General features: G+C 55.6%; 1 protein-coding gene across 5 annotated transcripts; it reads right to left on the bottom strand.

The window, feature by feature from the left end:
* Positions 1-24: 24 nt before the first annotated feature.
* On the bottom strand, positions 25-22,810 carry Smtn (smoothelin). 5 transcript variants are annotated; one of them, XM_036201466.1, is made up of 21 exons: positions 22,667-22,728; positions 20,928-21,033; positions 16,167-16,315; positions 15,759-15,852; positions 15,588-15,666; positions 15,411-15,496; positions 14,209-14,544; positions 14,053-14,125; positions 13,412-13,483; positions 12,836-13,330; positions 12,506-12,678; positions 9,460-9,612; positions 9,301-9,376; positions 8,182-8,346; positions 8,023-8,085; positions 7,748-7,832; positions 5,834-6,007; positions 5,546-5,663; positions 4,581-4,732; positions 3,608-3,676; positions 25-343 (listed from the first exon to the last, which is right to left on the bottom strand). In XM_036201466.1, exons 2-21 carry the CDS (start codon positions 20,976-20,978, stop codon positions 193-195), a joined length of 2,814 nt encoding a protein of 937 aa, XP_036057359.1. In that variant the 5' UTR covers positions 20,979-21,033; positions 22,667-22,728; the 3' UTR covers positions 25-192. The 5 variants fall into 5 exon arrangements, with proteins under 5 accessions (XP_036057359.1, XP_036057355.1, XP_036057356.1 ...); XM_036201464.1 differs by having other exon boundaries at positions 281-343; positions 3,512-3,676; positions 22,667-22,810; XM_036201462.1 differs by lacking the exon at positions 3,608-3,676 and having other exon boundaries at positions 22,667-22,810.
* Between the last annotated feature and the right edge of the window lie 209 nt (positions 22,811-23,019).

Genomic DNA, 23,019 nt, shown 5'->3' with positions numbered 1-23,019 from the left:
CAAGACAGCAGAGAGAAGTCAGGATCGTTGAAAACCAATAATTTATCAAAACGCTGCGTGTGTACAAGGAGGGGAGGGGTGTTCCGACAGACCGGGCGGCGGTGGGCAGGCGCACTGAGAGGAGGGAGGGGACGGTGCCGGGGTGGGATGGGGGACAGCCTGCAGCGCGGGCCGGCGGTGTGAGCAGAGTGGCTAGACATTCTTGCCACGCAGGCGCAGCTCATGGCGCCGCAGGTGGTTGTACAGCGATTGCACGTAGGTGAAGACGCACTTGGGGTCGGGCTTTTTGCCCATGATCATCATGTCCTCCACCTCCACCAGGGGCACACAGTCCACCAGCATCCTGCAGGGGAAGGGGCACAGGAGTTGTTATCAGCGCCGGCCTGCTTTTTGCTGTGTCCCTCTGCCCCGAGGTCTGGTCTTTGCCTGTTGGTCTTTTCATAAACTCCAGACTGTCCATCGACTACAAACACTTTCCAGGAACGGAAAGCTACAGCCAAACCCAGGGACTATCCTGCCCATAGGCTAAGCAGATAGAGGAAAGATGGAGCTGGGGAGTGAGCCATGCCCCACCTCAGGCAGGCAGGTTCTGGCTCTAGACCCCAACTCCTCTCTAGAGGAACACCTCCTGCTCATGTATTAGTTAGTACACACACACACACCCCTTTGGTAGTCTCAGCTAGGCCATTATACCCCTGGGAGCCATCATCCCCTTTGGTTAGTGTCTATGGCCAGGATTCCCTAGTGACCTGCTTTCTCCTAGGAAACAGGTTTTCTACTGGAAATGGAGGCCAAGGGGTATATGTCAGGAGTGGTCCTTTAGCCCTCATCAACTACAGTGGGTGGAGCAAGGGATGCCGATGAGGACCCCAGCCGTATCGGCTGGATCATCCACACCCTACACTGTGTCCAGTGTGCAACAGCCCTCTGATTCTCCAGAGTGCTGCACTTTGCTCGGCCTCACAGCTAGGAAGGTGCCAGGTTAGACCTGGTACGGGATACAGGTCCTCAACCCTGGGTGTTGGCAACTGCTCCTCGCAGCTTTAAGATGGGGTACAAGCTCAGCTTTACTCTCCCTCCGGTCGCATTCTGCTCTGCCTCTAGTTTTCACCAGCCCCTCGTGACTGTAGCCCCTCGTTACTGCTGCCCAATAAGCTTCCTTTGGCAGGGAAGGCAAAGGCAGATTGCTGCTGTTCCCCAGACACGGGATAACCCAGGTTAACTGGTACCTAGACCACTTTTGTGTTTTTGTGGTGCTGGAGATTAAATCCATGGCCTCAAGCTTGAGACACAAGCTCTTGACCACTGAGCTACATCCCTAGCTCTTTCCCTTTTGAGATTGATGGTCTCAATAAATTGCTGGGGCTAGTCTCGAAATCACTCTGAAGCCCAGGCAAGCCTGGAATTTGTGATTCTCCTACCTCGGCCTCCAGCGTAGTTGGGATCACAGCCCAGCTCCTCACCATGCTGAGAAGCAGAAAAGTTTCTGTCCAGGTTTTACCTCTGATCACTTCTAGGTGCTGGATAAGACTCTGCTCTCTCCCGTGACCCTGCCCCTCCCCCATTATTAGTCATTCCCGTCCTCATTTGAGACCTTGGAAGTACTCAGGATAAGTGACAGGTACCTGGCTCTACTTATGACATATGTCACCCCACATTTGGCTTGTTTACCCAGCTGTACCATGGTGAAGAGGCGGCCTCTCTCTGGAGCATCTTCCAACTGCAACTATCTTTCCAGGGATCCCAGCCTCCCTCCCCCAGTCCGGAGCTCCCTCCTGCCCGTGATGCCTCCCTGGAGACCTTATAAAGCCATTGTTTATACTGGGGTACATGGTTCAGGCTACCCAAGTGACAAGCCAAACACCAGGCAACTAAAGCAACAGCACGGAGCTGAGTCACACTTTCCTACCCGATCAGAGCTACAGCAGCCTCTTCTTCAGAGTGGCCTGCTAAGCAGCAAAGTCCATATATGACCGAGAGACTGTACCAAGTCTGTTTTTCCACACCTGGACCTGAGTGTGTGTGCACACGTGTTCCTTCCCACCAGGGACCCTGGCCCAGGTGGGTACCCCAGGGCATCCTTGTTGACTACCTCTGAGTCAGGTATCTTCTAGCAATCCCGTGGCTCCCTTTGGACCTCTATCTTTACTTCAGGCCTGGTTCTGACCCCTTGTGGATGCTGGCTAAGACTCTGCCGTCTTCTGGGACCGCTGCCTCCCACCTGCTTCTGTCTACAAAACTGGTGGGAATATAGTGGTGGGGTTATAACAGGAATCACAGGATGGAGAGTCTGGAGCCATTCTGTGGCCTGAACTTGCTTTCTGAATTCCTTATCTGTAATGGGACAGTCAGTTCAGGTCAGAATTCTTTCCTGTGGCCCTGAGGTGAGGTGACCAAATGGGAAAGCCATATGGCTTAGGGGAGCCAGCCAGAAACAACTTCCTCTTGAACTGGCCCCATTCCCAAGCTCCCCATTTTGGAGAGGGACACCACCAACTCCCCATATGGCACATTCTGAGTTTGATTGTGTCTTGACCCTCCTTTCTCCAGATCAGGGGCCCTGTCTTTCTACCTTTTTTTTTTTTTTTTTTTTTTTTTAAAGACAGGGTCTTGTAGCTTGGCACACATCTTTCATCCTAGCACTTGGGAGGCAGAGGCAGACGGATCTCTGTGAGTTAAAGGTTACAGGCCAGCCTGGTCTACACAGTGAGTTTCAGGACAGCCGGAACTACTCAGAGAAACCCTGTCTCAAAAAACCAAAAGACAGAACTCGCAAGGCAGAGCCAGGTGGATCTCTGTGAGTTTGAGGCCAGCCTGGTCTACAGAGCAAGATCCTGGACAGCCACCAAAAACTACACAGAGAAACCCTGTCTCAAAAAACCAAAAAACCCCAAAAAGACAGGGTCTTGCTATGTTGCCCACGCTGGCCTTCAACTGTGGCCCTCAAGCGTCAGGCTCCTGCATGCACCACCACATCAGGGGCTTGCAAGCATGCACCACCACATCAGGTTCTGCTGTTGCTCCATCTGGACTATTTCAAGTTTTACCCAAGGATTGTTCTAGAATGCTAGCCTGAGCACACCTCTCCTGTTTGGATGCCTTTGACTCCTGGGTCCTCCAACTGTGGTCTCCTCCTTCCACCTCTCATCAAGTCCCTCCCTTCCAGGTTATGCTACGTTCTCCATTTCTCTTGTCCCTGGCCCTGTGGGGCCTGTTCCTGTGTCTGCAGCTCCTTCTCCTCCTGAACTGTTCAGATCCCAGCTGAGTTTTTCTCTTTTTTATAGATTGCCATCCTGGGCCTGAAGCCTGAGTCTGGGGCCTCTGGGCTCTGCTATTGGACTCCTCCCTTGTCATCACTACCCACTGGCAATAGTGTCATTAGGGTCCTGCCTGTCTCCTTTGGCTTTTCTGAGGCCCCCCCCCACACTCCCCCGTTCCCCTCACCCCTCTCTGTGCACTGATGAGCAGATTCCGGTGAAATGGGACAGGTGGAAAAGGCGACATGTCTCACCGTGGGGCCCCAAGCAGGGGTTAGGACTTTTTGGTTTTTACCAGCCCCTTCTGGACCAGACACCGGTAGAATTCCTGGATGTACGTGTACACGCACTTCCAGTCAGGCTCTCGAAGCCGCACCATGTCCTCTGTATCCAGGAGCTGCGGGCAGTCCGCATGGGTCCTGGGGAGGGTAGGGGGCCAGGAAGGGGCAGGGGGCAGGACCCGGTGGAGGAAGGAGGGAGAGAGACCAAGAGAGGAGGAGGACAGAGACACACACAAATACACACACAGAGACATGAGTTCAGTTACGTTATCAGTGCCGCATCTGCCAGCCTCCCGCATGCCCCCTCCCAACGGTGGACGTGCTGCTCACTACCCATCACTAATGGTGTGCGGTGCAGACAAGGGTGGGGGGCCAAACCAGTCACAGGTGCAGAGAACTCTTGGGGCAAGCGGGGACGCGGGGGGGAAGGGGGCAACGGCATTGGTGCCGAGGCTGGAGAGGAGGGCTGTGCCCCATGGAGGGGGGGGTGAGGGAGGCGTGAGAGGAGTGGGGGAGGAGGAGGAAAAATCCTGGAGGGAACCAGAGAGAGAAGGGGAGAATAAGAAATAAGATGGAGGAGGGTGCTTGGGTGCAGTGTGCAGAAGGGGCACGATTCCAAAGTGGAGGGCTTTTGATGTCCTATATAGGCCTATATAGGTCACTCCGGCACGGTGCCTGGGCCAGGAGCCTCCTTTTGGAATCTCCAGCCGGGATCCCGTGGGAGCAGGAAGCTCTGGTGGTAGTGGGAGGGAGAGCAGGACAGAGAAATGGAGAGCGGAGGGACAGGGGCAGAGGGAGGAGGGAGAAGTTATGGACAGGGCCACCTGGTGGGCTGTAGCCTGGTTGGTAGGCGAGCCTGCCGCTCCTTCCTTCCGGTGGGCACCTGGCACACTCAGCAACAGGTGGGCATGGGTGGAGGAGGATGGAAACTCTCTGGGGAAGGGGGTCTCGTCTGCAGACGCACAGTACCACTGGCCACTTCCATGGGGTCTCAGGGCTGCTCAGCCCAGCTGACGCCAGGAGGCATGGGGCCCATACTTACTCAGCAGATGAGAAGGCCATCTCAAAGTTCTGGCGCCTGTTTTGTGGGCTAAGCTGCCCATAGTCAAAAGCCTCTGGGAAGAAGTTGTGCACCAGGGCACAGAAGGCCATCCCATCACTCCAGCTGGAGGAGAAGTTCTGGATGTCCACATGCTATGGCAGGTAGAAGCACTGGTCAGGACCCTGCGGGGCAACCTTCCCATGTTTGCTAACCCTCTCAGCCCAATGTTTTGGCATCCCAGACCTATGGCAGTTGGGTTCAGACAGACCTTGTAGCTTGCTCAAAATTTTACAGTAAGTGAGTAGTCAAAACATGAGCCTTGGGGCTGGAGAGATGGCTCAGCGTTAAAGAGAACGGGCTGCTCTTCCAAAGGACCCATGTTCAGTTCCCAGCACCCACATGGCAGCTCAAAACTGTCTATAACTCCAGTTCCAGGGGATCTGACACCTTCACACCAATGCATATAAAAATAAAATTAAATAAATTAAAAAACAAACAAGGGGCTGGGATTTAGCTCAGTGGTAGAGCACTTGCCTAGCAAGTGCAAGGCCCTGGGTTCGGTCCTCAGCTCAGACAAAAACAAAAACAAATAAAAATAAAAAACAAACAAACAAACAAACAAAAAAACCGTGAGCCTCTTCCAATTCGGTATATGAATCCTCTGAGCTGTGATTTTTAGGAGGAGGGGATACTAAGGCTATGGGCATGTTCCAGTCATTCCTCGCTTACATTTACCCTGTGTAACGCTGGATGGACTCCAAGAGCAGGAGCCGTCCTTGAATCATGCCCACCAACCCAAACGGCCTTCACTGGGCCCTTCTGGGATCCAGAACAGGACATGTGGTCTCCCTGATACTTAGTTTTCCCACCTGAGAACACTTTTCATGTTTCCTGGCAGAGTACATGGGAGCTGTGAAATAATTCTAAGGAGCGGGCCCCAGGCTGAGGAGTTCCACTGGGCTCACCTCGTAGCCACGGGTCTTGGCTCTGCACCAGTCCAGCAACATCTGCTTGATGCTATTGGCATTGGGGACTCCGAAGCTGGTAGAACGCTGTACAGCTGTACGGGGTGTGCCAGGACTGCTGTGGGGGTAATGTGGGGAGGAGGGTCACAAGACTCCATTAATGGGCCAGCCTCCCCTGTGGACAACCCCTGGTCTAATCTTCCCTGACTTTCAGCCTTTTTATCACAATTGCAGCTCCACCCAATGCCCAGAGCATCCACTGGCCAACTCATACCTCCTACCACTCACCCTGAAGAACCTTCTTTCTCCAGTTTCTCAATCATGGCCTTGCGTGCTTGGGATGCTGAAGTCTTGGGCAGACTCTGTGCCTTCATTAACTCTTTCTTCTTCTCTGCCTGACGTTTTTCAAGGGCTGCCAGGCTGCCAGGACGTGGGCTGGCTTGGTCCTCTCGGTCGAAGATGCTGGAGGGTGACAAAATGAATGTCAGGGTTGGAGGAAGAGTGAGGTCCACTCTCTTGGCACCAGACGAGGATCATTAGCTTGATGTTGTTGGTATTGGAAACGCCAAAACTGGTGCGGCTCTCTGTACAGCTGCATGGGGTCCTCCTGGGCTGCTAGAGAGCAGCATTTAAGAGAAGTCTTATACTGCATCAACTACCACCAGTGACTTCACTAACAAATGAAGGAGGGTAGAGGGAGTAGAGGGTGGTCTTTACAGTGGGGAGTGGGTGTCCTTGTCATACCCATTTTACAGAGCAGTACATGAAGGCACAGACACAGGAGGTTGGCAGCCAAGCTTGTTTGACCAGGCTTGATCCCCAGGACTTTTCTAGGGGTGTGTGTCCTATTGCCAAGTTCTCAGCAAGCTCAGAACCTAGGCATTATCAAGTAATAACAGTGAGCCAGACCTTGTGGCATGGCCTAGGAATCCCAGCTACTGGGGAAGCTGAACCAGAAAGACTGCAAGTTTGAGAACCATCTAAGCCACCTCTGGATGAGTTATGGCAACTGACTCAAAATAAAAAAATGAAAGGGCAGGGATGCAGCTTACTGGAGAAGAACTTGCCTAGGAAGCACAAGGCCCTAGGTTCAATCCCCAGTACCGAAACCAAACAATAAAAAGTAGTGAAGTGAGCAGCAGGAGAAACAGTAGTAGCTCACACCTCCTAAGACTTCACTGTGTGCCCTTTTGTTACTTCTAGTGCTGGGAGAAGGAGTCCAGGTCTCCTGTGTGCTAAGCAAATGCTCTACAAATGAGCTACACCCTCAGTCCTCCCACTGTGCTATTTAAACACCACAAGGGACTTTGATGTGTTGCTGTGCTCCTGGAATCCCAGAACTCTGGAGGTTGAGGCTGGAGGGTCACAAGTTCAAAACCAGCCTGGGCCACACAGTGAGACCGTCATGTGCCCACCTCTCCCCACACCGCAAAAATCCAAAAAAATTAAATGTAAGCCTATAATTCCAGATACTAAGGTAGCTGACGCAAGTTCATAGCCTGGTGAACCACAGAGAGAGTTCAATGCCAGTATAAGCAATTTAGGGAGAGACCCTGCCTCTAAGTAAAAAAGCGAAGAGAGGCCAGAGATGTAGCTCAGTGGTACAATGTTTGCCTAGCATACATGAGGCCCTAGGTTCTAATACCCAGTAACACACACACACACACACACACACACTCCAGACAAAAATTAATAAGTATGTAAACAAATAAACTTTACAAGGGGTGAGAGGAATCCATACTATTTCCATTGACAATGAAGAAATCAAGGCTGCTTTCATAGGATGTCAGAGGACACAGTTGCAGGTCTGGAATTTGCATTGCAACTCGCCAATTGAGAGCTGGAATCATTGTGGTCTGCTTTCTTCCATCCCTGTATCCTCTGTACTGTGGGGTATACCTCTCCCTCACAAGTGCCTCAAGCCATCAACACATGACCCAGATGTGGCTTGCAGATGTTGGAAGGTGGCAGACCCAGCGAGTGGTGGAAGGTCACTCTCTTAAGGCTCAGTGTGAAACCTGTAGCAAGTGTCTGGTCTCCACCCCTGCCCTGTGGTGTGGCTGAGGATTAAGAGAGATCCCAAAGCAAGCAGGATGTGTTTGGGACCTCCCTGACTGCATGCTTATTCTCTCAGTAGGTCAGCCGGCCCCTCTGCAGAATGGGTATGCAGTGAGGTCTCCATCGGCACCGCCCCATGCTCACCTGCCCATCTTTTTGGATGAGGAAGAGGAAGAGGAAAAGGTCTTGGTTTGGACTGTGGTGGTGCTGCTGCCGCCACCGCTGCCGTCTGTGGAAAAGGGAGTGAGTTGAGGACCCGGGCTGGACCTGAGGAAATTCGAGGGGAGGCTGCCACAGTAGAGAAGTGCCACAGTGGAGAAGTAAAGGTGAGGGTGCAGTTGAAGACACAGTGCTTAAGGAAGAACTTAAGGAGGTGAGCAGGCAGGCAGGCAGGCAGAGGAGGGAGCAGGTGGCCTTACTCTCCGAGCGCCTCACGAAACTTGACTCCACCGTGGTGGTGCGGGCCGTCTGTGTGCCATCGTCTGGAGGGACAGGAAACAGGACAAAGAAGCGCATGAAAGGCACAGGGAGTCACTCTGAGCTCGCCCCGGGGCCCCAAGCCCTGCTCAGCCTCTTACTGGAGTGGACAAGCCGCTCAGTCTTGGTAACTGTGCTGACAGCTGAGCCATCCGCCGCCCGTTGACTGTGCCTCGTGGTGGTCTCTGTAGCCACATTGCTTCGGCTCTCCCCTGGCCGGGCCCGTGCTTCTCGAAGTCGCTGTTCTCGTTCCTTGTCCCTCTGGTCTGCGCAGGGGATGCCCCATGCATGCCCAGAAGGGCCGCCCAGCGCCACACAGCACACATGCACAAACACAAGGAGCACACGGGATGGAGTGGAGGCAGCTTGTTAGAAACACCAATGACGCAGGAAATCAGGGCCTCTCTAGGGATGGCTGAAGGGGGGGGGGCACGGGGAAAGCCATAACTTGGCACGGAGCTGAGTGTATGTTGGGGGTGATGGACTCTGCAGGCAGAAGAGGGAACATGGAAGAGCTGATGTCACGGGGTATTTGGATCCAAGACAAGTTTCTATGGGAAAAAGCAGCTGAGTCAGGAGGGAATAGCTGACCCAAAGAGAGCTGAGTGGACGCAGCAGTTGAGTGGTAGACCTTCAAACTAGCCTTAGGGAGGAGAGGAGCTACTAGAAGGCTACCTAGACCCAGGAGAGGGTTAACTGGAAGAAAAAGTCAGCAGGCGGGGAGAGGGGACATCAGGGCATACATAGCACAGCGGTACAGCGCTTGTCGGGGACGCATGAGGCATTTGACTGCCAGCTGGGAGTGGGGTGGGGTGGGGGAGTAATTGTTCTCAGAGAACAACTGTTCCAGAAGTAAATCTAGAGTATGAGGGAGACAGGAGCTGAATCCAGAGAACTGCAGGAAGAGGAACTAGCCACATACAGGGGCAGAGGCTAAGGGAGGCAAGCTGGGGAGAGGAGCAGCTGGGGGATTACCTAGATTGAAGCAAGGCGCACCCGACAGTGGGCAGCAATTAGACGCAAGGGGAGAAGGGCCGAGGGGAGTGACTGGGAATGTACAGCTGGGCACAGGGCAAGGAGGCCAGGGAGCACATGGCTCTCAGGCAGGTGACATGAGGAGGGGCCGCTACTGAGCTGCAGTGTCCACGGAAGGACTCCAGATCGAGGGGTGCAGCCGAGGGATGGAGTGGCTAGATCTAGGTGGGCAACTGGCTCTCTACCTCTCTTTCTTTGTCGGAGCTCACGCAGTGCAGCCCGGATGAGCTTCCGCTCCTCAAAGTTCGTAGTCTGGTCCAGCTGTAGATAAAACAGTTGTTTGTGTCCCTGGGGCCTGCCGATCCCTGGCCTCTGCCAGCCCCCGCCTACCAGAGCTAACATACCATCTTGTCCAGAACTCCTTCATCCTCAATGGCCATCAGCGCCTCGGCACTCAGGGGGCTCCGCCCCTCTGGGGCTTTGTCCACTCGAGTCTGCTCTGCGCCATTAGCCGCTTCCACGGTCACAGAGGCGGGCTCGGCGGGCTCTGGCTCCATCTACAGAGAGTGGAGAGGGTGTAGGGTTTATGCAGGAGTGTGGGTGAAACCTGGGTGGGAGAGGATTAGATTCTGGGGCTGCGGGCATAGCACTGGAAATAACCATCAGCCTGCTAGGCCTGCTAATGTAGGTTGGCCATGTTGGTTTCAGGCTCACTGTAGTAAAACTGGCAGCCTTGTATAGAGTTTCCCGCATATCGGAATCATATTGATCCAAATTGGTAGCATTAGTAGCAATGGTTTCCATTCAGTAGGAAATACCTGTATAAGCACCGGGGATTTCATTGTCCCTGTTATGACACAGGGGAAACTGAGGCTAGGCCCTCAGTGACTGTGATATGGCCTGGGGGCACCAGGTCCCAGAGGCTCCTAAGAAGGTGGCTGGCTGGGGCTACCCCAAGCCAAGAGCTCTCTGGAGCTCCATACCACTTTCCTTCTTTGCCCACCTTGCTGGGAACCAGTATCTAAGGGGCACCCAGCACTGACCTGTCTCCCCCAGGGGAACTCCCTCCCCCCTCCCCCTTGAAGCCAAGGCCCAGCTCAGCTACTGCAGCCCTCCTCTCCTAGCAGGGCCTCTGTCTGTCATGAGGGCAGGGAGAGCCAAGGTAGCAGCTGCAATGCAGAGCCTTGGCCTGGTTGAAGCTGCAGGACAGGCACCAGGGGAAGAGCCCGGCACCTTCTTGCCCCAATCTTAGAGTACCAGTGCCTAGTCCTCTGTACAGTGAGGTAAACTGAGGCTGAGACAATGTTGGTCCATCTACAGACACTCAGCAGAGCTGGGCTCAAATCAAGTCCCTCCCACAGACTGACTTACGAGACTGCTCCTACGAGAAGGACCCACAGAGGAGCTGCGGCGGGTGCTAAAGGCAGGCGGGTGGGCCACAGGGGCCCCGGCATCCTCGGCTGCCTGGAAGAGGGCCTCAGGGTCGGCAGCAGCCAGCAACAGCTCACTGGGCTCTAGCTCAGACTCCAGGTCCGGCACAAGTGGAACCCCCAGCCGCAGGCTCAGCACCTCCACCTGCCTGGTCAGTGTGTCTAGCCGCCGGCTCAGAGCGGCCGTCTCCGCTCGAAGCTCTTCAGCTGCCTGGGCCACTGGCTCTACAGTGGCTAGGGCTGCATCAGCTGCCTGGGTCACGGCTGACCGGCCTGCTTCAGCCACCGCCTGCAGCTCCTGTAATGCCTGGCTCAACCGTTCCTCAAAGGCCTCGGCCATCTCAGGCCCGGGCCCTGGTACTCCTGGCATAGTGCTAGCGGGGACTCTTTGGGGTACAATGGTGAGGGCAGAAGCAGGGGCTGCTGTCTACGCTGGCAGCATCAGAGTCTTTGCAGCTGGTCTGAGGGCAAAGGCAAGGGCAGTGAGCTTGCCCCGCCCCTGCTGGCCTCCCAGCCTGCTACCAGCCAGCTGGAGCAACTGCCCAAATAGAAACCTATTCTGGGCTCATCCATGGAGGAGATGGAGGGGGATGGGTAGCCTGCGCAAACAGGCAGACAGCCTGCTGCACGTCTCAAGGATTACCGAGACCAGAGCCCCGTGACCCACAGGTAGACCGGTGGGAGCAGGGAGCAGGGCATGGACTGAGACACCATGTACATCAGCTGCGAGACTTCTATTTGCTGGACTCCTGCACAGCTCTGCTCTCATGCCATGCTGTTTTAGAAACCTTTAAACAAGTCAGGGAAGTGGAGGCTCAAAGAGGTGGGATTTTAAGCAATCTGCTGGAATGGGGGCTTGGCCCTGAGAGACACGTCCTCTAGCCCAGCCACAGTGCTCAGAGCCAGCCCCAGACGCTGTGCAAGTCAAGTGCATTATGGGCACCTCATCTGCTCTCCTCAGATGGGGAGACCGGTGAGTTGTTAGTGCCAGAGCCGTCTTACCCTGACACCTTCCATTCTTCCCAAGAGCCCCGTCTGTAACCATCCCTCAGGACATCCACCCCCATCTGTTGGGTCCTGCTCTGTGACAAGAGGGTGGCTGTCATTCCTATTCTCTTCCTGTTAGCCCTCAGAAGACCCAAAGCTAGCTCCGTCTGACCACCTCACCTCAAAGTCCCATTCAGTCTTTCATACTGCACAGAGGGCATTACCTGGGTAGCCCACTAGGAATCTCTTCCTCAGCTGAGCTCCCAGCCAGTTGATCCTGGGCTTGGGAATGAATAATAGAAGGAATACATCGTATTCAGTTCCCGTGGCACCTGCTAGGCTGGTGCCTCACTTGCCTGGTCGTCCCCCCCTGCCTGTCTGTCTTCATCAGCGGTTCTGCCCTGCCCCCCATGGCGAAGATGCTAATCAACAATCTCCTAATGGACTAGGCTGAGCTGGCATTAGCCTGTGATCTGATCTACACGTTGGGGCTGGTGTCCAATGTTGGGTGGAAACAGGGGTGTAAGGGGTGCCACAGGAAGAAGCCCCTACCACCTTCCTTGAGCCTCAGTCTTCACATTTGCTCGTTAAGAATGAACTGATCAGTTTAGGTACAAGGATCGGAGATCAGCAAATGGATCCAGGCATGGTGGCTCACACCTGTAATGCCAGCACTTGGGGTGGGGGGGTGGAGACAGGAGGATTACCGAGTTCAAATTCAGCCTTTGGCTATGTCTTAAGATCCTTGCCAACCCACGGTACAAGAGACTCCACGTCAAACAAACTGAACAATAAAAGGCTCAGCACATGGGAAGAATGACTTCAGATACGGCTTTGGGTGATACAGTGGTTCCATCTTAGCCATGCCACCATCTCCCTGTGGACCACCGGCAGCGACGGTCCTCTGGCCTGGGCTGCTTTGCGCGCATAGTGGTGGAGGAGCATAGCGGAGAAAGCCTGCTAGCCCTGCACCCTTAAACCGTCTCTGCAGGTGGGGGATGGTGAGGCTGGTGGAATGAGGAGAAAGGCTCACCTTGAAGTTGCAGCCTCCTCGGTTACCAGGGGAGGCATGGCTGAAGGTGGTGACGTGAGTGACGCTGCCCAGTCGGGTCACAGTGCCAGGGCTGCTAACATGGGTGATGGCGCTCTTGCCCCCACTGCTGGTGCTGAGAAGGGTCGGGGGTGTCCGCAGTCCCAGTGTCAATTCTGGTTGGGGAGAAGGGTGGCTGTTGGAGCCAGGTGGAGTGAGGGCAGTGCCAGTCAAGGTGAGTGACACCCTGGACACTGGCCCTGGCCCTGGTCTCCCATGCAGAACTGGGAGTGAGGGGTGGCAAGGACTCTGCCCCAGCAGTGAGAAACCCACCTGCTCTCTGGTTGCCTGTGGGCAGCAGCACCCGGCCTGTGGAGGCCTGGCCACGGCCATCCTTGATCTCAATGGTAAACGTCGTCTTCATACTGCCCCCAGATTCCCCGGTGCCGATGCCCACAGGCAGCGGGGTACTGGGCTCTTCTGAGCAGGGCCTGGGCCCCCCTGCTCTGTTTTCAAGGGACCTGGGAGCCAAGCCCCGCCCCTCAGGGCCCTCCTCTTGAGGGCAGCTCTGAAGCTGGGCCAGGGAATGAGCAAGTTCTCTTTGCTTCTTGTGGGAGGAAGTGTCCCTGGGACCTCGAAAGGAGGAATTGCTGGAGGAGGAGGCAGGGGTGGCGCTGACCAAGGAAGGGCCCAGGAGCCTTGTGGGGGTCAGTGAAGTGAGGGCTGATCGGGGTGGGCCATCCTGGAGCCTGGCAGCCACAGGAGAATCAGATGTGAACTTGCGGACTCGGTCTCTCACGGAGCCAGCCCGCTGGAACTGGGATGGTCCTGGAAGAGACAAGAAGGCTGTCAGTGGCTGGGTGGGATAGGGACTGCCCAGAAGCTGGGGATGGCAAATATGGGCAGTACCTCGATTTGGGGTTGGCTGTTGGGGACTGAGCACAGATAGGGAGCGTTGGCAGGGTTGTGGTTCAGCCAGATCTGGTAGGTTGGTGAGTAGGTAGCAGCCATACCGGGGGGAAGAGAAAGAAAAGTGGACGGTGGGGTGGTGTCCACGTCACATTTCCCTCAACCCCTCCGCAGCCTCCTCACCAGTCAGCACACCCACTGCCCAGGCCTGTCTACTCAGCTGCAGCTCTCTTGGAGGCTCCTCCTTTCTCTCCTGACTGACCCCAGGATGACGTGGACACTCTTAGGAGCCAGGGGTAAGTTTGGGCCAGAGGAAGGTATCCAGATTCTCCTTACTGATGAGACTAGGGGGACAGCCCCCCCACCCCCCAAGCCAGTACTGCCCATAGATCCAGCTGGGTGATGGGTGTACTCCCTTATTGGGGAGAAGAATGTGCCTGAGGCCTGTTGCCTTTCAAGGCTGTAAGGAGGCCTCTGGCCATGGGTGGCAGGGGCGGGAATACCTCAGGGGCAGTGGTGGGGAATGTCAGGGATTGCCTGAACCTGGGGAAGCTAGAGCTGCTGAAGCAGCAGAACTCACCCTACAGGCAGGGAAAGGGAGGCAAGCAGAAGCCTGTAGCAACCTGTACAGGGGTCCTCACCTGTTCTCTTCCTGCTGGAGGAGCCTCTGGCGGGGTCCAAGGTGTTAGAGGGCTCTGTGGGGCCAGGCAGGGGCTGCAAGAGAGACACCACATAGGAAGGGGCTCGCAGACCAAGGAACTCACCTGCCTGGCATCCCTGCCCCCCACCAAACTCACCTTGCTGATGACCTGCCCCTGAGAGCTGGGGGGTGCTGGTGACATGGGGGGCTCAGGGCTGGGAGACCTTGAAGGGCGAGGAAGTGACTCAGAACCATCCAGAGTCTCGGCAGCAGGGCACTGGGCTCCAGCGGGTTCTATCAGAGGCTCAGGAGAAGCAGTGGTGGGTGAACCATCAGGTGAGGCAGGTGGTGAGCTGGGCATGCCCCCAGGCGGGGCTCTCAGCAGGAGTGTCACCGTGGTCACATCCTGGCTGGTGTCCTCAGGGGCTGGGGTTGGGGTTGGGGTTGGCTCTGGTACTGCTGTCTGCTGTTTCTCTTGCTCTTGCTCTGGTACCTGCAGCGGACCCACAGGATGCAACCAAGGTTTCTCTGACTCCGAGTGCTACCCCCACCCATGGAGGGCCAAGCTGACAGAGCAGGCCATGCAAAGCAGAGGGGCTGGGCACGGCTTCCTGTGGGCACACCTGTGTGAGGAAGGCTAGTCAGTGCCAAAGGTGGTTGGACAACAACCAGATCCTAATTCAATGGTTGGTGCTAACAGGAGACTGGCTGGGGACTCCTATTCCAGCTCTGGCCTCAGACTGGCTAGTCAGAGAGAAGTCGAGTTGTGCAGAACTGGGCAGCTAGCATCCTCTGCTGGCCCTGAGTGGCGATGGCATGTCTTGACTTCTCTCCCACACTACCTGAAGAATGACACTGAGCGCCGCTCAGCAGGGGCCTGACGCCACGCCCTGGTGAGGTAAGGATGCGGGTTGTCTGGAGGGTAAGGGGCAGCAGCTTGGGATGTGTCTAAGCAGGGGAGGTACCAGGACTAGACTTGCATTTCTAGGAGATCCTACCGGCTGCTGAGCACAGGCGGGGTGGGAGGGGCAGGGGTGGGAAGCAGGGGTGGAAGTTGGAGAGGGGCCAATGTATCCATAAGAGCAGCGATAGGGAAGGAGCAGTAACTTGGAGCTGTGCAGACCGGCTGGCTGGCTTTGAGAGAAAAACCCGAGTTCAAGGTCTGGAGTGGAAGGCACATGGCTGGAGTTGCCTGAGAGTATAAGAAATGAACTCCAGGGTTTCCTCCAACACTGGCCAAGGGCCAGCTCCCAGTCAAACGACAGTGTAGCAAAGGAACACAGGCACTCTGCCCTGTTCTGTTGGCAACAAGAGGCACAAGACACTGGCCCATCCTCCCTCCACACCCACACTCCTTACCTTACCAGGGTCCAATCTGTGAGCTCCCTGCCTCCTGCTGTCCTCTCGGGAGCCACTCCTGCACAGTCTCCCAGCCAAGGTGGCAGCTGGAAGAGCAGAGGCAAGAGTCAGGAAGTGAGTGACATGCTGTAGGCAGCAGCTTGCAGGGCAGGGGTGGGTCTAGGACAGGGCACCTACCCTCAATCTCTTGAGCTCGCACACGGCGGATGGCAGCTCGGATCAGCTTGCGTTCCTCGTACTCACCGGCACTCCGAAGCTGTGGGTGACAGGCAGGCCACAGGGGATAGACTGTGGGGTCTACGTCTTCATTTACCCTTCCCCTCCCCCTTGCCTCCCCCCGGGCCTCACCAGCGTGGTCAACTCCTCCACGTCATTCATGGACTCCAGCCTCCCTGCCAATCGTGTGAGGGCAGCCTGCTGCTCAGCTTCCCGCTGTTGAGAGCTGCAGAGACATCATGAGTGTGACTACCATTGCGTGACAAGGTCTGGAGGATGTGAGCCCAAGGAAAGGGTCAGGGTCAGAGGCCTGAACCTTGACAGAGAGACTCAGAGCTGCCCAGGAAGAACCTCTGAGCAAACATCCATATCTACACATCTGTGGTCACAGGTACGAATGCCACATGCTACCCATACTGTACAACCACAGTTGGCACTTGGTCCAGACCCACAAATATCCCGTGCACGCCAATGCTCACAGGCGGCGGTCACACCTGACTCCACACTTGCATTTGCAAACCCCGCCCCTCTGCCACTCACTGTAGCCAGTTCTCCTTGTTGTCCTGCCGCTCCGCCCGGAAACGTTTGGATGCCAGAGCCCCCTCTTCCCGTTCCAGCTCCTGTCGCTGCAGCTCCCGGATGGCGGAGCGGATCCGCCGCCGCTCTGCTAAATCTGCTGTGACCTCCAGCTGCGACGCAGGTGGGAATGAGGGGTAGGGCATTCTGTCAGGGGCAGAGGACTGGCACCAGCTGCCCACAGATCTGCCTGGGGCACAATGAGAAGCTTGTCTCCAGCCTCTCTACCCTAAGCCTTCCACGTGCCTGCCTCCCACTTAAATCTTTAGGAGAGACCTAGCTCATGATGCCAAAGATCCCGAGGAGCCCACTGGGCACTGTGGTACACAGACCACCTTCTGTGAGCGCAGAGCCAGCAACCACCCACCCAAGCCAAGCGCCAAGCAGTCAGGCACTCCTTTATGTGACTTGACACCCGATCTCCTGAGTCTTTCATTAGCCCACAGCAGGAAGAGTGTGGTCACCCTTCTGAGCTAACAAGGTCCCTGGAAAGGGGAGGGTGATTCAGGTAGCTGAAGTCCCCTGGTAATCTAGTCCCAGAGTAGCAGGGCCCTGCTGGGAGAGATGTTAGATAGGGAAACTGAGGCAGAGGAAGGTGGTGCAGAGTCCTAGTTCCCTGGCTGGCTAATGGTTACTAGCCCTGGGCACTATGGAAGAAGTCATGACCCAGAATGGGAAGGGCTGGTCCCCTAGAGAAAAGAACGAGGCAGCTAGCACTAGGCTGTACCTAGAACCCCTGGAGGTGTCCATAGAATACAGGAGCTGTCACCAGCGGCTCAGCTCAGCAGCTCAAGGAAAATTGGGGACCTGATAGAAACGGGCTCAGAAAAGCGCACTTCGCTGTGGTGTGCAGGCAATCCTGGTGCCTTCCGCACACCACCTGGCCCAGTGCCCCCTTAAAGGGATCTCTCGGAAGAGGCCTGGCTCAGGGCTGGCTTACAGGGCGGTGGCAGAGCCAAGCCTCCAGTGTAGGTCTGGTAGGCAGCGGAACAGGTGAAGTGCCAGGTGACTAGCTCTCCCTTTTCAGTCTCCCTCCTGGTTGGTCTTTCCTTCTCATTTGGGGAGCCGGGGGGGGGGGGGGGTGCAGGTGGAGAGCGGGCAGAGGTGAACAGGCTTCAGTAGGGAGTGTGAGCTGGTCCAGTTTCGCCACTAACCAGCTTCTCTTAATCTGAAGAGAGCGGGCAAAGCCTTGGGGGGCAGTCCTCCAAGATCCACATTCCTGAGGAGCTATGGAGAGTCGGTCCCCCGAAGCTCAGGCCAGAGGCCCTATCAGGTCTCAATCTTGGCTCTACACTCAGGGCATATTCCTTAACCTCTCTGTCACTACTTCCTAATTTCCCAGGTAGGACAATGGCCTTTGGGACAGAGCAGGAGCTGGGAAGGGAGCAGAGACTCAGAGGTGGTCTCCCCTGCCTGTACAGCATGCATATGCAGAACACATCACCTCTCCTCCCTGTTCTAGCAGCCAGGAGTAGAAGGCAAAGACAAGACAGAAATATTGGTATATTTATTGAGACCTAAACTGTGTCGGACCCTGCACTGAATCCCCACTTGTCATTTCTGTTGGTTTGTTTGTTTGAGACAGGGTTTCTCTGTGTAGCCCTGGCTGTTCTGGAACTCACTCTGTAGACCAGGCTGGCCTGGAACTCAGGGATTCGCTTGCCTCTGCCTCTGGAGGTTTTTCCTTTTTTAAAGATTTACTTGTATTTATGTGTATGCTCCATGTGTATGGGTGCCTGTGGAGGCCAGAAAAGGGCATCAGATTACCCAAAGCTGGAGTTACAAGTGGTTGTGAGCCACCTGATGTGGGTGCGGGGGAACCAAATTTGGGTCTTCTGGAAGAGCAGAAAACGCTCCTAACTGTTGCGTTCACCAGCCTCTTTATCTATTCTTGATACATTATTTCTATCTGATAAGAGGGAAATGAATGTCTTGTTTATGGTCAAATAACTTAAGAATTTAAACATCAGTCTCTCTGACTGCAAGGTTTGCCTAAGGCTGAAGATAACAGTAATGCTGGAGTCTCTGTCACGGTAGGAACTTTGATGTTCCATACTGAAGACCCCTTGAGCCTGGTCTAGAAATGTCAAAGCCTTTGGAGACCTTATTACAACCAAGGGAACGATGCTCACTTCCCCGAAATATTTGGAGATGGGTGGCCTTGGGGGATAGCTGGTACAGAGGGTAAAGGCCTGGAGATACAATAACTAATCCTTTCTATCATGGGTCCCCATTTCCAAACCCCGGACAAAAAGAACAAGATAGGAACTTGGACATTTCTACAACCCCTGGTACCTCAGTGTCCCGAGCTGGAAACTGGGATCCTCCCTCTGAATCCCGTAAGTGGATGGCGTGGCTGAGAGATGGACCTCATTCTGCTGGCCACTCTCTGGCATGATCTTTCCTTTTGGGACTGCGGGCAAGGCTATGACCAGTGTCCCTGCTGTGTCTTGTGTTCCCCACCCTCTCAAACACCAAAGGTCAGATCACAGTGTTCCTACTGTGTCCAGAGTTCCCCACCCTCTCAGTAACCCCCACTGTGTGTAGAGGGGACTGTGGGAGGGAGGGAAGGAAATACAAAGAGCTATTGTCCACCAGGGGGAAGGGGACGGTTTCCGAAACTGCCTAGTGAAATTCTCCTGGGAGGAAAAAGGGTGCTTCCTCCTCCTGCGGGAGGCTGGAGAGGGGGCGGGACTGGGGCTCCCGGCGCTTTCTACTCTTGCTGCTGGGGGCGTCTGGCTGACCTAGCGTCTCTGTAACTTTAGTCTCTCCACCTGTCCAAGAAGCGATCCTTCTCCAAATCCTCCCTCAATCCCAGGATCAGAGCTGCCTACAGTGTTGAGAGCAACGGGAAAACGCCTCGCCAGGGGGCGCTGAAGGGCCGCAAATTGCGGCCACTAGCGCGGGGCTCGCCCACGCCCCACCCACCCAGTCTCCAGCCGGGCGCTGCGGCTAGGAGCCCGGCAGGAAGCCCCCTGCTACCGCCGGCTTTAACGTCCCATCTGCAAAGGAAGGGAGGTTCACAGCCCCTAAGCTGCTTCCCCAGGTCACCCGGCCGGGAGGTAGAAGGCGTGCAGACACGTGGCAGGGGGCACACGCGGGCGTGCTTGTCCCCGGGTGCCCCTGTCCCACGCAGCCCACCACCCCGACCTCAGGAATGTGCGGGAGCGGGGCCGGAAGCAGCTGCGGCTCCCCGAGTCAGCTGGGCACAGCTTTCCCATATAAGGCCGGGCCCCGCGGGGAGGAGCCGGGCTTGGGACGCCCCCGTTCCTGCCACGAGGCCGGAGGGTGGGACCCTCACACAGCTCTGGGGCGCAGCCATGGCGGGCGCGGGGAGGTGGAGGCGCAGGGCCGGGGTGGGCCTGGGGCAGCGGGGCCCAGACGGGGTCGGGTCTCGCTTGTCCTTTCCTCCCAGGCCCCGGGGCTGGGAGGAAGTGCGTCGGTCAGCCACTGCTCCTGTTCTTCCCTGTAACTTTTCCCAGCACCCAAACCTAGCGTGAGTGGGATCTGATGCTGGAGAATCTCAGAGATGAGGGTGCATGGACACCCAGCCTGGCTTTCCACGAGGACTCTGACTTCTTGAGGGACGGTGAAGATAACTGGCGGGCGTCTTTGGAGACCCGACCCCATCTCCTGGCTGCTACACAAGGAGTGGCTGCCCTGAACTCTGGACGAGGTTAAGAGGCTGGCCCCGGGACACACAGGCCAACAACTGCCTAGGGGGATGAAGGCAACTAGACCAAGAGGTCCCAGCCTCTGCCTCTTGGGGCAATAGGGGCAAAGATGGGTGGTGCTGTGGGACACTTGTAGCGAAAGTCAGTGTCTACTTTTCTGCCTTGAACAGAGATCAGGGTCTGGGTGGTGGCCGCTCTCCCCATGGCCTACTTGTATGGCCTTGTGGATGGACACACATCACTGCCCTGCTGTGTTTTCCTACTGCCTCTCTGTACAAAGGATTAGGAAGAAGGTGGTGAACAAGGATGGAGTGGACTACTCCAGCCTCTATCCTGAAGTTAGGGCCATACCTTGTTTCACCCCTGTGCTAACACTACCAACCTTTTTTTTAAAAAAACAAGTTAAAAACCAAAAACCAAAAAACCCTGAGGCTAAAAGAAGAAAACAACAGACTAGACATCACAGAACCCGTAAGAGCCCACAGTCTATTTCTCTCTCGTGGTTCTTCCAGACTCTGGGTATCCCAAGATCCCCTTTGGAGTTTGGACCCTGGTAAAGCTTTTAACCTGGAGCGTTTGGGTATGTGATTTCACCACACAGAGTGGCAGTATCCTGGCTCTCGGAGCACGTGTGAACATTCTGTAAGATGGTGAACTCAGCAACCTACTGCTGTGCTCTGGTTTATTAATCATTGCTGCTACATTCTCATTGGGCAGGCTTCCAGGGGTGGGCAGTGCCCAGGCTGCCCAGGAGAGGCAGATCCAGCCTTCTTCCCACACCTGTAGCAGCCCATGGGTGAGTCCCCAGAAGTTACTGTTTAAACAAATGACAGTTGGAGGTGGGTAGGGACCAGGTCTCAGCACCGGACACGGACGGGCACATGCCACAAGGGCCTGTGGATCGGCCAAATGGAACCAACCTGGCGCCGTTCCTTTGCCCTCTCCTCCAAACCCCTCCCTCTTCCTAAGTAATGAAAAGTACAAAAGTAATGGCCCTATATCCCAGGGTTGGCTCTTGCCCACCCCATTGTACAGTAATAGGGCTACTTACCAGTTTTCGGAGGGCTCCCTCATCCAGCCCAGCTAAGGCCTCGTCTGCCATCTTGCTGGCCCCTAGTTCCTTAAGTGCGTCAGCTCCTGGCGGCACTCGAGGAGTTCTGCAAGAGGCAGATGTGAGTTAGATTGCTGGAGCTTGTAGAAATCTCAGTCCCTTGGGTTTTATGCCTCGATTTCCCTCTCTAGTCCATGAGCATTCATTTCTGTCCTATCCTACCCTATGTGGCTCCTGGCTAGGAACTGTCTTCTGCCCTACAGTGGTTTGCTGAAAAACTCACTAACCAAGAATAGGTGTTCCTGTTCCAGCCTTACCAGCTTGGCTGCCAGTCTGCCCTGTGGTCTAAGTTGGCATCCTGACTAAGCCCTAAACAAGGAGGGCATGGACGTGGAATTGAGAAAAGGAATCAGCAAGGCCCACCCAAGCTGTTTACCACCAGGGGGTGCAAGCCATTCCCTAGCTTCCTGTCACACCCACTCATCTCTAGGGCTGCCCAGCCTAGCCCTCTACCTGCCTTCTCTCCACAAACTGGGCATCTGGCTGTGGGCTGAGTCCACGTCCGAGTCTTTCTGCTGCTGTCACTAACTCCCATAGGTCTGGGCGCTTCTTATCTTATCAGTTGTTGGAACCAGCCATCTGCCTACCTCCATTTCACTCCCTGTGACAGCAGCTGACCTGACTTCTAGAGCCAGGTGTCCAGCTCTCCCTGTTGGCTCACACACTTAGAATCCAGTTACAGTTCACTTCCCAACTGAAGGGCCTTGGGGAGCTGGGCCACCCAACCTCTGGACTTCAGGCACACTGACTGAGAGGATGGGAGAGGGCCAAAGATCCATCACAGTAAAACTCAGTAAAACTCAGAATCAAAGGGCAGGAAGAATCTAGTACAAATTGTGCCTATCCCTGCCTTCTGAAGTCCCTCCCAAAAATGCCGCCAAAACTCCAGGATGTTTGTTTCGTGTCCAAACGCTGCCCCATCAAAATGGATCCCTAAACCTGGTGCCAGCCTTCCAGCCCAACTCTCTCCTTCCTGGAGCCCCCGGAGTCTGGAATTCGAGAATCCGTGGCCTAGCACACCTGGACACTTAGTTAATGTAGTGACTGAAATGGCCTCAGGACCCCCACCTCCATTGATTCATCCCTTCTCTCTACAACAGTCACTTGGTGTGAGTCACCCCATCCGGTGAATGGGGCCACAAATTGGAGTCTGAAGAACCCCATCTGCTCAAGTCACTGCTTGAGCTGCCAACCATTCTTAGGGTTTTTGCCTCCTAATCTAGCTACTCTGTCTGGGGTAACTCCTCCCCAATGTCATTTAATGGTCACCGGTCTTGGATATTGTGGACATGCTGGGCTTCCTCATGTTAGGCAAGGGTGTTCCTAGTGCCACTGTGCTCAGAAAATCTTGTCACTGCTTGCCACCATTCCCATGGCTTCATGCTACACAGTTTGAGGTCCTGGAGATTGTTAAGACCCCGCGGGAGTCTTCCTCAAGGTATCAGTTCCCCACAGACTAGTGTCTCTGGGGATCGTGGAGCCTCCCTCTTCAAGGTCCATAGGTGACTTTCCTAAGGTCTCAGACTCTTAATCCTGTGGCTTAAAGCTCCTGTAATTTGGTGGGGGCTCCCGGACCTGGGAGTTCCAGAATCCCTGTCCAGACACCCAGGTTTCACCACCCCACCCCACCCCCGGACTCATCTTGACTCCTAGGGTCGCCCCGAGATCCTCACACCCACCTCTCAATCCGACCCGCCCTTTTCCGTGCGGGTTCGCGTTAGTTTGCTCGGGACCGGCAGATGCAGAAGAGACGGCGGGCGGGCGGGAGGCACAGCCCGGGATCCCAGGCCGGTTCAGCAACGTCCCCCTGGACTCTGCCGCAGACGCTGTCCCGCGGCGCCAGCCAGCTGGCTGGCCCCGCCCTGCCAAGCCGTCCCAGCCAATTCTCTGCTGGGTCCCGCCCCTGCTCGGGCCCTATTGGGAAAATTCAATTTTTGGGCCCCGCCCCCGCTAAACTCCCGCCCCCGCCCCGTCCAGGGATGTTGGGTATTGTAGTTTTGGGGGCTGCTACCGCGATGTCTTCGTCCTCCTG

This window comes from Onychomys torridus, chromosome 10, assembly GCF_903995425.1.
Source record: "Onychomys torridus chromosome 10, mOncTor1.1, whole genome shotgun sequence".
Classification (NCBI taxonomy): Eukaryota; Metazoa; Chordata; class Mammalia; order Rodentia; family Cricetidae; genus Onychomys; species Onychomys torridus.
The sequence above is the reverse complement of the archived record's forward strand: the minus strand, read 5'-3'. Positions and strand labels throughout refer to the sequence as shown.